Source organism: Microcaecilia unicolor, chromosome 1 (genome assembly GCF_901765095.1).
Source record: "Microcaecilia unicolor chromosome 1, aMicUni1.1, whole genome shotgun sequence".
In the NCBI taxonomy this organism is placed as follows: Eukaryota; Metazoa; Chordata; class Amphibia; order Gymnophiona; family Siphonopidae; genus Microcaecilia; species Microcaecilia unicolor.
Genome location: NC_044031.1, coordinates 769898622 through 769912579, shown reverse-complemented (window position 1 = coordinate 769912579; position 13958 = coordinate 769898622). Strand labels below are relative to the sequence as shown.

Genomic DNA, 13958 nt, shown 5'->3' with positions numbered 1-13958 from the left:
GCCGGGTCCCTCCCCCTGACTGGCTCTCCGTTTGGGCAGCTTTGTGCCTCGGCTGCAGTTTGTATACTGCAGCCTTGAGTGCCGGATGGTGTTAGCAGCAGCAAGGCTCAAATTAAAGGCTGCAGTAAAGTTTTATTGAAAGAAAAAAAAAAAAAAAGAAAGAAAGGCCCAAACGCTGGGGAGAGCTATTGGAGCTGCACTCCGGAGAGACGAAGCTGTTCAGCTGTGGTCAAGGCGCTGAGTTTTCCTGCTCGGGTGAGTTTTTTTTTGGTCTTACAATTGGGGCACTTGTTTTGGCGGTCAGCTGGGCTTCGCGAAGATGTCAGGGAGACCGCTTCGGTGTAGGTCGTGTGCGCGTCGGGGCGTTGACGCGGTGGGCAGCTCTTGTCGTTTTTGCGGGGAACCAAAGCCTCAATCCTCTGTACCGCCGGTGTTAGCGGCGGAGGTTCCCGCGACTAGCGTCCCGGAGGTTGCGGCGCCTATGAATAGCGGCCCTGCGGCGGTTCCGTTTTTGGCGGGAACCGCCACCATTTTGGATTCGGCGCTGCACGGGCCCGAGGGAGTCGGGGGATTGCAGGGCAGTCAATTTCCAGCGCCTTCGGGGGGCGATGCCTTGGGTAGGATCGGTTTTCCCCCGGATTTCATTTGGAATTTATTTCAGGCTTGGCAGGCGGGGCCGTCTCCAGCGGAGCCCCTTAGTCTTGGGACGGGGGGGGGGGGGGGGCTAGCGCGAAGAGACCACGTGTAGAGTGGTCTGAGGAGTTAGGTTTTTCTCCTCCGGAGTCGGAGGGTGACTTTAGCCTTCTAGAAGAGCAGGAGGGGTCGCTGGCTGGCTATGATAAGGAGCTTGCGCTGCCTGGGGAGGATCCCTCGGTGGTTCGCATTTTTCAACGAGATGAATTGTCAGAGTTGATCAGGTGGCTGCGACCCTCAAATTTGATCCGGCGGCAGCTCCGTTAGAGGCCGGGAAGCAGGATCCGTTGGTTAAGGGGATCAGACAGGTGTCTTGTACTTTCCCTATGAATGCGGATCTGAGAGAAATGATTACTCAGGAGTGGCAGGCGCTGGAGGCACCATGTAAGGTGGCTCGGGCCATGGCTAAGCTTTATCCCCAGCCGCAGGAAGATAGAGAGTCTTTCAAGCCTCCGACCGTGGATGCCGTGGTTACGGCAGTGACTAAGGCTACAGCGATTCCGGTGGATGGAGGGGCTGCGTTGCGAGACCCTCAGGACAGAAAATTGGAGACTTTCCTAAAGCGCAGTTTTGATTTGTCTGCTCTGGCGTTGCAGGCGTCGGTCTGTGGAGGTCTGGTGGCGCGGGCTTGTTTCCGCTGGGCGGTGCGGCTCTTAGTCCGCCAGGGGACAGAGCCTCTTTGACTCAAGATCTGGCAAAGTTGGAGTTGGGGTCCTCCTTTTTGGCGGATGCGCTGTATGATTTGTTGCGGGCCTCGGCAAAGAACATGTCTCTAGGTGTGGCAGCTCGTCGGGCCCTGTGGTTACGAGGATGGATGGCGGATGCTGCGTCCAAGGCCAAGTTGTGTTCGCTTCCGTTTAAAGGCTCTTTGCTGTTTGGTGAAGAGTTGGATAAGTTGGTGAGAGGTCTTAGTGACGCTAAGGTTCCTCGGCTTCCGGATCTTCGCCCTAAAGCTTCTAGGGGATCCGCGGGTCGCGGACGGTTTCAGGAAGCTAAGCGGTATCGGCCTGGTAGATATTCTGGTGGGACTAGGGGTCGTTTCTTTCAGAGAACCCAGTCCTTTCGAGGTGGCCGTCGTGGAGGACGAGGTTTCTCTTCGGGAGCGTCCGGTGCGTCCCGTCCTTCTCAATGATGGTTTGGGGGCCCAGCCTCTGGTCCGCGTGGGGGCTCGCTTACGCTTGTTTTACCAGAGGTGGGTCCAGATCACGTCAGACCAGTGGGTGCTGCAAATAGTCCGAGACGGGTACGCGCTAGAGTTCGACGGTCCTCTGTCCGACTTCTTCCTCATGTCTCCCTGTCATTCTCGGCGCAAGGCGAGAGCGGTCCGAGATACTCTGTCGCGCCTGTTAGATTTAGGAGCTGTAGTACCTGTTCCTCCAGCAGAGAGAGGAAAGGGATGTTATTCCATATACTTCGTGGTTCCCAAAAAAGAGGACGCTTTTCGTCCCATTTTGGATCTCAAGAAGGTCAATGCAGCCCTAAAGGTTCCTTCCCTTCGGATGGAAACGTTACGCTCCGTCATTGTAGCGGTTCAGGAAGGGGAATTTCTGACTTCTCTAGATCTGACAGAAGCGTACTTGCACATCCCCATCCTGGAGGCGCATCAGCGTTTTCTTCGCTTTGTGGTGCTAGGGAGACATTTTCAGTTTTGCGCGCTTCCCTTCGGTCTGGCCACTGCTCCTCGAACCTTCCCCAAGGTGATGGTCGTGGTGGCAGCAGCTCTGCGGTTGCAGGGCATTTTGGTGCACCCATACCTAGACGACTGGTTGATTCGGGCCAAATCAAGGTCGGAGAGCAAGGAGGTGTTAATAAATTAAAACAGAGGTCACCGGTCGGGTGGTGTCCTTTTTGCAATCTCTGGGCTGGGTTGTCAATCTGGCCAAGAGTCACCTAGTGCCGTCGCAGTCTCTCGAGTATCTGGGAGTCCGTTTCAACACGAAGAGAGGCCGGGTGTTCTTGACTTCCTCTCGCATATCCAAGCTGCAGGCTCAGATCCGTCATTTCCGAGCCCAGAGGGCACAGTCAGCGCGGGAGTACCTTCAGGTGTTGGGTCTGATGGCCGCATCAATAGAGGTAGTTCCCTGGGCCAGGGCGCATATGAGGCAGCTGCAGGGCGCGTTGTTGTCTCGTTGGTCCCCTCAATTGCAGGAGCTGGAGGAGAGTCTCTCTCTGTCGGAGGTGGTTCGTCGCAGTCTCAGCTGGTGGCTCCATTCTCCGAACCTAGCGAAGGGCATGCCGTTGGCCACTCCACATTGGGTGGTGATTACCACGGATGCGAGTTTGATGGGCTGGGGGGCGCATTGTCTGGGTCAGGTGGCCCAGGGACTTTGGACAGTGGAGGAGGCGTGTTGGTCCATCAATCGTCTGGAGACGCGTGCAATTCGGTTGGCTCTTCGGTCCTTTCAGAGTCTGGTAGACGGCAAGGCAGTCAGGGTGCTTTCCGACAATGCCACAGCCGTGGCGTATGTGAATTGACAGGGAAGAACGAAGAGTCCCGGTTTAGCGGTAGAGGCAGCAGAGTTGCTAGTGTGGGCAGAAGCACATCTGCAGAGTCTCTCGGCGGGGCACGTGGCAGGGGTGGACAACGTGAGCGCGGATTATCTGAGCAGGCACACGTTGGATCCCGGAGAGTGGGCTCTCCATCCCTCCGTGTTCGAGCGGATAGTGTTACAGTGGGGTCGACCGGTGTTGGATCTAATGACGTCGTCCGCCAATGCACAAGTCTCTCGGTTCTTCAGTCGTCGAAGAGATTCTCAGGCCGAGGGCATCGACGCGCTGGTCCTTCCGTGGCCGACTCAGCAGTTGCTCTACGTGTTCCCGCCGTGGCCGCTGGTGGGCCACGTGGTTCAGCGGATCGGTCGTCACTCGGGATTAGTAGTTCTGATAGCGCCCAATTGGCCCCGGTGTCCGTGGTACGGAGATCTGATGTGGTTGCTGGTACAGGATCCGATTCCCCTGGGGCCTCGGGTGAGATTGGTTCAGGGGCCGATCGAGATGGCCGACCCCTCTCCATTCTTGCTTACGGCTTGGCTCTTGAAAGGCACCGTTTAAGACGCAAAGGTTTCTCGGCCAGGGTGATTGATACAATGTTGCGGTCTCGTAAGAGGTCTACTTCCTTGGCATATGTGCGGGTGTGGCGCATTTTCGAGAATTGGTGTCAGGAGCGGGGCTTTGCCCCGTTGCGCGTTTCGGCAGTGGAAGTGTTGGATTTTCTTCAGGATGGTTTGGATAGGGGGCTTTCGCTCTCCTCTCTGAAGGTTCAGGTGTCAGCCTTGTCTTGTTTTAGAGGTAAGGTTCGGGGAGTATCCTTGGCGGCTTCTCCGGACGTGGGGCGGTTTTTGAAGGCAGTGAAGTTGCTTCGGCCGCCTTGCCGCCCGGTGGTTCCGTCTTGGGATTTAAATTTGGTCTTGGAGGCTCTGGTGGGGCCTCCATTTGAACCCTTGCTTTCCATTACGTGTAAGGACCTTACTTTGAAGACAGTCTTTTTGGTGGCTATTTCTTCAGCGCGTAGGATTTCGGAGCTTCAGGCTTTATCTTGCAGAGAGCCTTTTCTGTCCTTTGCCAAAGAGAAAGTGACTACGCACGGTTCCTTCCTTTGTTCCTAAGGTGGTGTCTTCTTTTCATGTCAATCAGGTGATTTCGTTGCCAGTGTTGGGTGATCGTGCCGGGGATCCCTTGCAGCGTCGTTTGGCTAAGTTGGATGTGCGACGCGTCTTGCGGTCATATTTGAGCAGAACCCAAGATTTTCGATCTTCGGACAGGTTGTTTGTTTTGTTTGGAGGTCCCAAGAAAGGTGAAGCTGCCTCCAAGGCTACTCTGGCTAGATGGTTGAAGGAGACTATTGCTTCGGCTTATTTTTTGAAGCGTCGGCCAGTGCCCTCTTTACTTAAGGCACATTCTACTCGGGGAGTAGCCGTTTCTTGGGCGGAAACTAGTTTTATTCCGCCGCAGGATATTTGTAGGGCAGCGGTGTGGTCCTCCATCCATTCCTTTGTGAAGCATTACAGACTTGATGTTCAGGCGAAAGAAGATGCCCGGTTTGGAGCGGCTGTGTTGTCTTCTGCTTTTCGAGGGTCCCGCCCTTAGTTGGGATACTGCTTTGGTACGTCCCAAGCGTCTTGACCGGTCTGGAGGGTTGATGAGGAAGGTGAAATTAGGCCTTAATAATTTTCTTTACTCTAGACCCTCCAGACCGGTCAAGAGCCCGCCCGTTCTTTTCTCAGAAGTATTCCTCAGCCGTGTCTATGCATAGCAGTATTTGGAGCTGTGTCTATGAATAGCAGTATTTTGAGCCGTGTTCTGCTAGGACTATTCCTTTAAGGTTTTGTGTGGTCAGAGAGAATTCTTTGACTCTAAGACATTACAGAGCGGGACGCTGTGACGTCTCGTCTGTTTTCAGCACACTGTTGGTACTTGTCCTTTGGTTTTCCAGGTGCAGGGGTTTCTAGTTTCAGAGTTGTGTTTTTATTCTCTGCTTTGCTAAGTGTATACTGGCTATAGATGGCTAGGCACAGGTTTATAAGTACATAGTTTCAAGTTTTGTGTTCTCAGTCTCCCTCTGCTGGTAGGCGAGCATAACCCAAGCGTCTTGACCGGTCTGGAGGGTCTAGAGGAAAGAAAATTAGCAGGTAAGGCCTAATTTCACCTTTTTCCCCAAAATGAGAGAGCTATAACTCATTCAAATTTAAGAAGGGAAAGTGAAGTTGCTTACCTGTAACATAGGTTCTCTGTGGTAAGCAGGATAAATCGTGGGTTAATGTTATCATCCCGATCCCAGCCCCCTCTCCCAAAGCCCAGAGAAAACCAGAAAAGCTCTATGGGCATGTGGGAATGCTCCCTCCCCGGCAGCCAACGCCTCCCTCCCTCTCTCATCAAAGTGCTTGTCTGTAGCTCTGCACTGTTTTCACAGGCTAAGTCTGATGCTCTGTTAATGGGGAGGGAGGGAGGGCGAGTTTTGTTGCTTATTTCTATGCTTTGAGGTACCTTCGGTTGCCCTCATGTGGATTCCTACCTGCTACTTGGTAATCGGTTTTAGATGGAGTTTGAGCCCCATGATCTTTTCACTGTTCTGAAAAGGCTTGAAACTTTGTCCCAAATTGTGATTAGATCATGTGTCCCAAGGACTGGTGTGAAAGTTTCAGGTTACACAGAGGAGTGTGGTAGCCGTGTTAGTCCACTCTTAAGGTTATCAATAGAAATCAAACAAAATAAAACATGGAAAAGAAAATAAGATGATACCTTTTTTATTGGACATAACTTAATACTACTACTACTACTATTTAGCATTTCTATAGCGCTACAAGGCATACGCAGCGCTGCACAAACATACATTTCTTGATTAGCTTTCGAAGGTTACCCTTCTTCGTCAGATCGGAAATAAGCAAATGTGCTATCTGACAGTGTATATAAGTGAAAACATTCAAGCATTACTATGACAGTCTGACAGGTTGGGAGGATGGGGGTGGGTAGGAGGTATGCATGGGGACATCAAAGCATATCATTGATATTCTAACAGGAGGGGTGGGGTGATCCACAGAGACATACAGCTTTATGGTTTATAATGGGCTAGGAACCCCAGATCCTTGTTAAGTCCTTTCTGTTGGGTGTTAAAATATTCAATCATTCTGACTTCAAAGGTCTTACTTTCTTGTATTGTTTTAAAGTTACCTTTCAGTATTCTCACTGTGAAATCACTGGTACAGTGTCCTGGTTCTGTGAAGTGCTGTCCCACCGGGGTGGGGGCCCTACTGGCTGTATTGTTCATGTGATGTCTATGTAAATTGAATCTTGTCTTAAGCATCTGGCCTGTTTCTCCAATATAGCATCCTTCGTTACATTTTTTTACACTGAATGATATATACCACATTGGAAGATGAGCAAGTGAAAGATCCCTTTATGTTGAATATCTTTCCTTTGTGGATGACTTTGGGGTCCTGTGAAATATTTTGGCATAGTTTGCAACTGGATAAATTACAGGGAAGAGTGCCCTTCTCTGTTCCTTTTCAGTCTGTGATGGAAGTTTACTTCTGATTAGCTTGTGTTTTAAGTTGGGTGGCTGTCGGAAGGCCAGTACTGGTGGGGATGGGAATATTTCTTTCAGTAATTCATCCTCCTGGAGTATAGGTTGTAGATCTCTTATGATTTTCCTCAGTTTTTCCAGCTCTGGATTGTATGTCACTACAAGAGGGATTCTGTCTGTGGGATTTTTCTCCTTGTACTGTAGCAGATTCTCCCTGGGTGTTTTGAGGGAGGAGGCAATATTCATGGAGATTATTTTGGGGTTGTAGCCTTTCTGTTTGAAGGATGCAGTCAAGCTTTTAAGGTGTCTGTCTCTGTCCCCTGGGTCAGAGCAGATATGGAGGTACCTTGTGGCTTGGCTGTAAATGATGGATCTTTTTGTATGTGAAGGATGGAAGCTGGAGTTGTGGAGGTAGCTGCATCTGTCTGTGGGTTTCTTGTATATAGATGTTTGTATACAGCCATCACTGATTGAGACCGTGGTGTCCAAAAAATTGACTTTTTCTGGGGAGTAGTCAATTTTGATTTTGATTGTAGGATGGTATGTATTGAAGGCAGAATAAAATTGTTTCAGAGTTTCTTCACCCTCCGTCCAAATCATAAAAATGTCATCGATGTACCGGTAGTATTTTAGAGGTTTGGTCTGGTGTGTATTCAGAAATGTCTCTTCTAGCTTAGCCATAAAAAGGTTGGCATATTGGGGTGCTGTCCTGGTGTCCATCGCAGTGCCCATTATTTGCAGATAGATATCATTGTTAAAGTGGAAGTAGTTGTGAGTTAAAATGAATTTGATTAATTTTGTAATAGTTTCTGGTGAGTATTGATGGTCCAGTGTGGATTTTTTTAGGAGTCTTCCACATGCAGCTATGCCATCCGCATGTGGAATGTTGCTGTATAGTGATTCTACATCCATTTTGACCAGAAGGGTGTTAGGTGGTAGTTGCTTGATATTTTTCAATTTATTCAGAAAGTCTGTGGTGTCTTGTATGAAGCTGTTAGTTTTGTGTACGAGAGGTTTCAGAATTCCCTCTATGAATCCAGATATTTCTTCCGTGAGTGTGCCAATACCTGATATGATTGGTCTGCCAGGGTTTCCCGGTTTGTGGATCTTGGGTAGCATGTAGAATGTGCCCACAGCAGGCTGGTTTGGTATGAGTTTCTTCAGGTGAGGTTGCGCTTGTGTAGGAAATATTTGGCTAAGGTCTTTCAGCTGTTTTGTGTAATCCTATGTGGGGTCCTCAGTTAGTTTCCTGTAGTATTTATTGTCTGAGAGCTGTCTGTGCCCCTCTTCAATGTATTTTTGTATGTCCATAATTACCACTGCGCCTCCTTTGTCTGCGGGTTTGATGATAATGCGTTCGTTAGTTTGTAGGGTTCTTATGGCCGCTCTTTCTGGTGGGGTAAGATTGTACAGGATTCTCTTTTGTTTGTTGGAAAGTTGAGATTTCACCCTATGTCTGAAACTTTCTATGTAATTATCCAGCTTGTAGTTTTGTCCCTCCTGTGGGGTGAAATAAGTGTTCTTTTGTTTAAGACTGTATTCCAGTCTGTTTGGTTTCCCTTTATTATAGAAATGTGTATTAAGGCGCATTTTTCTAAAGAATTCTTCTAGGTCTGAGTATAGTTGGATTTCATCTAGTTTTCTAGATGGGCAGAATGAGAGCCCTTTGGAGAGCACGGAGATCTCATGCTGTGATAATTGATGGTTCAAGAGGTTTATTATCCCCATTTGGTTTGCATCTGTAAAGGTGTGATCAGTATTCCCTGGTTTGTTTGGGCTCTGATTTTCACATGCCTCAGATGTGTATCCAAGTGTCTCCAAGGTGTCTGGGGATGTTGGTTCTGCAGAGCTGTAGCTATTCAAGGATAAGCAGTTTCTCTCTCTGTGATTTTGCAGGAGAGAATTCAGCTTTATTTCTTTTTTGCGGATAGCAATGTATTGTTTTTCTCCTTGGATGTTATGTAGGTCCTCTTTAAGTTGGTTCACAAGGTGTGGATGTAATTCCTCCATATTCCTCATGATTACATCCCTTTGGGTTTATTATTCTTTTTTTCTTGTAGAGTTGATGTATAAGTTCATTTCTTAGTTTCTGACTAGTGCGTTTGCAGAGTTTCTCTGCATAGTCAGAATTGTAAGTAGTAGCCAAAGGATTTTTGATCCTCAGTCCTTTGGGAATGATGTCATTCTTCTTGCAGATTGTCAGAAAGTAAAGATGACTTCACTTTTGTTTCTTTTTCCAAAAGTTTGTTCATTTGCTTTTTCATGCGGCTGTATGCGGTATCTTCCAACTTAAGTAGAGGAGTGTGGTAGCCGTGTTAGTCCACTCTTAAGGTTATCAATAGAAATCAAACAAAATAAAACATGGAAAAGAAAATAAGATGATACCTTTTTTATTGGACATAACTTAATACATTTCTTGATTAGCTTTCGAAGGTTGCCCTTCTTCGTCAGATCGGAAATAAGCAAATGTGCTAGCTGACAGTGTATATAAGTGAAAACATTCAAGCATTACTATGACAGTCTGACAGGGTGGGAGGATGGGGGTGGGTCAGAGGTATGCATCTATATACAAGAAACCCACAGGCAGATGCAGCTACCTCCACAACTCCAGCTTCCATCCTTCACAAACAAAAAGATCCATCATTTACAGCCAAGCCACAAGATACCACCGTATCTGCTCTGACCCAGGGGACAGAGACAGACACCTTAAAAGCCTGACTGCATCCTTCAAACAGGCTACAACCCCAAAATAATCTCCAAGAATATTGCCTCCTCCCTCAAAACACCCAGGGAGAATCTGCTACAGTACAAGGAGAAAAAAATCCACAGACAGAATCCCCCTTGTAGTGACATACAATCCAGAGCTGGAAAAACTGAGGAAAATCATAAGAGATCTACAACCTATACTCCAGGAGGATGAATTACTGAAAGAGATATTCCCATCCCCACCAGTACTGGCCTTCCGACAGCCACCCAACTTAAAACACAAGCTAATCAGAAGTAAACTTCCATCACAGACTGAAAAGGAACAGAAGGGCACACGTCCCTGTAATTTATCCAGTTGCAAACTATGCCAAAATATTTCACAGGACCCCACAGTTACCCACAAAGGAAAGATATTCAACATAAAGGGATCTTTCACTTGCTCATCTTCCAATGTGGTATATATCATTCAGTGTAAAAAATGTAAGGAAGGATGCTATATTGGAGAAACAGGCCAGATGCTTAAGACCAGATTCAATTTACATAGACATCACATGAACAATACTGGTGCCAGTAGAGCTCCCACCCCTGTTGGTTAGCATTTTACAGGACCAGGACACTGTACCAGTGATTTCACAGTGAGAATACTGAAAGGTAACTTTAAAACCATACAAGAACGTAAGACCTTTGAAGTCAGAATGATTGAATATTTTAACACCCAACAGAAAGGACTTAACAAGGATCTGGGGTTCCTAGCCCATTATAAAGCATAAAGCTGTACGTCTCTGTTGATCACCCCACTCCTCACCTATCCACACCCATCCTGTTAGAATATCAATGATATGCTTTGATGTCCCCATGCATACCTCCTACCCACCCCCATCCTCCCACCCTGTCAGACTGTCATAGCAATGCTTGAATGTTTTCACTTATATACACTGTCAGCTAGCACATTTGCTTATTTCCGATTTGACGAAGAAGGGCAACCTTCGAAAGCTAATCAAGAAATGTATTAAGTTATGTCCAATAAAAAAGGTATCATCTTATTTTCTTTTCCATGTTTTATTTTGTTTGATTTCTATTGATAGGTTACACAGAAAATGTGCATGAGAGATTAGCGTAAAATGCAGACTGTACATGGGTGTGTCCCAAGGACTGAGATGTATGGGGGATTTTTTTTAGTTAGCATGAGAGCTGTATGTTCTAGACTATAGCACACTTTTCAGATAACCGATTACAGCTGGACTCTGACCCCCTTAGCAGTTCCTTCACCAACTTGTGCCTGATCACTGTTGGAGTATTAGTACCAGGGCCTCGGGCACAGGGACAAGCAGTCAAAACTAACTATGCCATTTTTCCCCTTTACTCCTCCTGGCTGCATATTTTCCTGGACCTGTGTCATGCTTGTGCTGCTAAGGCTGTGAACATCTTGGTCAGAGCAAGGGGGACATGGGGGTTGGAAGATTAGGAGCACTTCTCTGGCTGAGGCTTGTGCTGACCAGTTCATGTGGGAAGGAGGTGCGAAAAGGGATTTTGTGCCTTATCACATGGTAGAACGGAGTGAGCAGGCCAAAGGATAACAGAGGGCCTGTACCAGGGGTTATGAGTCTCCGACTGCCAACACCATCACACTGTAGCCTCTTTCGGCTTTAGCGCCTGTAATCTGAGAGGAAGAAGGGCAGCCCTTAGTGTTCAGGCAGGGGCATCACCTGCAAGCCAGTTTATGGCACAGCTCTCGGCCAGCATCTGTTACCACCTGCTGTGCCTAGTTGTGCACACTGCAGTGATGAATTTCAGGGAGATGGTGCTATGGTTTGTAGCTATCTGGTTACCTCTTCTTTTTACTTGATATTGCAGTTCTTAGGTTCATATCCAGCACTCCCCATATTTTAACAAAGCTTTTGTAACAATTGAAGTCATCACTGAATCTGCTGGCTGCCTAGATCCTTGTGTAGCCTGTGAGAAATCTGAACTAGAGAGTTGCACGGGAACAGAAATCTTACCGGTCCCCACTGGAATCTTACCCGTCCCCATCCATCCCCGCAAGAATTTAACCCATCCCCACCCGTCCCCACAAGAATTTAATGGTACATAAAAGAAAATTCCAGTCAGCTCCCTCACTCTCTCTGGATTTGAGCCACAGCACTGTAGGCAAGGAAGGAATGGAAGCTGAAACTTGGAACACTCTGGTGTGCACATGTAAGATTTGTCTCTGATTTACTGGCACTGTGTGCTGAGAGGTCACCACATGCAAGCGCCAGTAGGTCAGGTGACATCTGATGCTCATGCCTTTGTCAGAGCTGAGGTCTGCTCATCAGCCCGGGAGAAAAGAGGATTAATTGTAACATAGTAAGTGACAGCAAATAAAGACCTGAACGGTCCATCCAGCCTGCCCAGTAGTCACACTCGTTATCAATTCATGATTAAATCAATGAGTGTGATATTATATACTTGATTATGGTCTTTCTTTTGTGTTTCTGGAACATAGACCATAGAAGTCTGCCTGGTCCTATCCTTATGTTCCAACTGCTGGAGTTGTCGTTGAAGCCCACTCCAGTCTATTCATCTTCTCATTTGTGGGACACAGATCGTAAAACTCTGTCCAGAACTGTCCTTATGTTCCAGCCACTGAAGTTGCTGTCTAAGCCCTTTCCAGCCCATTCTAAACCAGACTTCCATATATTAGACACAGACCATACAAGTCTGCCCGGTATTGGCCCTAGTTAATCACAGCCAGAGTCACCATCTAAGCATTACTTCTCACATCCACACACATTCAGGTTAGGTTTTTCATAACTTCCATTTTCTAATTAGAGATCCTCTGTATTCATCCCATGCCTTTTTGAATTCCATCATCATTTGTGTCTCTACCACCTCCTTAATGGAAAAATTTCCACATTTGTGCTGTTAAAGCAAGGAGGAGGAGGAGACAGCACTCAAAGAACTTGGTACTCGGTAGATGAGAGGCTGGTGCAGGTGTAGCTTACATTTCCACGGGAACCCCGCAGAACTGCTTCCGTCCCTGCGGGAATCCCGCAAACCCCGTTCCTGTGCAGCTCTCTAATCTGAACACAAAGCAGTCATAGAGGAATGTTCTCTCTCGTTTTTGCTGGCCCATGTGTGCAGGAAAACCATTGTGTGCCAGCTTTCAGCCTGAACTCTATAGCATATGTTCACAATAAAGCAATTCACAGCTTAGAGGGAGCACTGCCTGTGGTCCATCATTCTGGAAATCCCAAGACTAGTTAGGTGCTGTCTTTACTACCAGAAAACACAGGTTCAGTTCTCTCCTCATCTCAAGAGGTTAGGCTAGTGTAGTGCGTGAATCGTCCTGTGTAAATACATGTGTCCTGCTAACCTTCAGATGCATCTAGGTAATGACACTGGTTGTAAAAATGTTTGTCTGTTTTGTTTTTATTTAGCAAAACAAAGCTAAAAAGAAGAAGAAAGGTGTGGTGCCCGGCGGTGGTCTAAAGGCAAATCTGAAAGATGATCTGGTGGATTATGGGGGCTATGAGGAGTCTTATGGACAAGAATTTGAAGACTTTATGTGACTCACTGCCCCAGAGATTTGGCTAATCTCCCCTGCTGCCTCAGGAGCATTCCTAGTTGGATCCTCTGGTGCCAAAGGCTTGACTCTTCTAGTACATCCCAGTAAAAGATTCTCACTCGATATCTTCCAGTTTGGTTTCCCAGGTTGGAAAATCGAGCTGGAAGCAGGTCCTAATGTTGCACTAGCTGAGTGAGCAGTGACAAGGGCTTCTTGGTGGGGTGTGTGCTGCAGCAAGCTTGAGCTGTTCATTTAGATGGCAAAAGGAGCCCTTTGGGAGGGGGGAAATCTGCTTGTTTCTGTGTGTTTTTTTTTTGTTTTGTTTTTTTTCCCAACCATGTAATTGAAGCATTTGAGGGGAGAGGATATTTCCTGCCTGGTGATATTGGACACATTGCTCAGTATTTATCTCATTAGGAATGCCTTGGGAGGCTTGCTATTTAATAGTGGAAGCGTTTCCTTTGTGCTGAGGGGGACACATGCAGTTATCACACCTGGTCACCTTTGTTATGTTAACAATGATGGCAGCTGCATTTGTTTTATATAAAGCAACTAATAAAATCACTCTTGTGAAAGTTGTTGCTTATTATAGTCCTAGCATTAGCAAATGTCTCAGGAATTTATTCTGCAAGAAGCTGTGGAGTTTGGTAGTAGCAAATAAATACCTGAAAATAACGAATCTTAGAGTTTGGGAAATAAAGTAATGTCTCCTTTATGCCTGGAATGTGGCTCATTTTAACTCGTGTCTCTCTCTAATGCAAGATGGAACAGGTCACATGATCATTATGCTTATTTGCTACATGCTGCAAGGATCAGGAAGTACAGGACACCTAAGTGCCTTTCCTTGTCATCAAGCAGATGAAGCCATTACGTATGGGTTGTGTCCATCAACCTGCAGGGGGAGATAGCACTCAACTTTTCACAGTGCCTCATGGCCAGCGAGCTCCATCAAAAATCTGCCTAGGGGTGGCTCCTGGCTTGCCAGTTGTTAGC

The 13958-nt window shown here is 47.2% G+C and overlaps 1 protein-coding gene across 1 annotated transcript in view; it reads left to right on the top strand.

The window, feature by feature from the left end:
- The window catches only part of EIF3J (eukaryotic translation initiation factor 3 subunit J), an 89260-nt gene extending 75580 nt beyond the window's left edge, over positions 1 to 13680 (top strand). The window contains exon 8 of the mRNA XM_030189826.1: positions 12838 to 13680. Within this exon, the coding sequence (XP_030045686.1) occupies positions 12838 to 12969 (132 nt within the window). The 3' untranslated portion in view covers positions 12970 to 13680. The remainder of the gene's footprint in view (positions 1 to 12837) is intronic.
- The last annotated feature ends 278 nt before the right edge of the window (positions 13681 to 13958 follow it).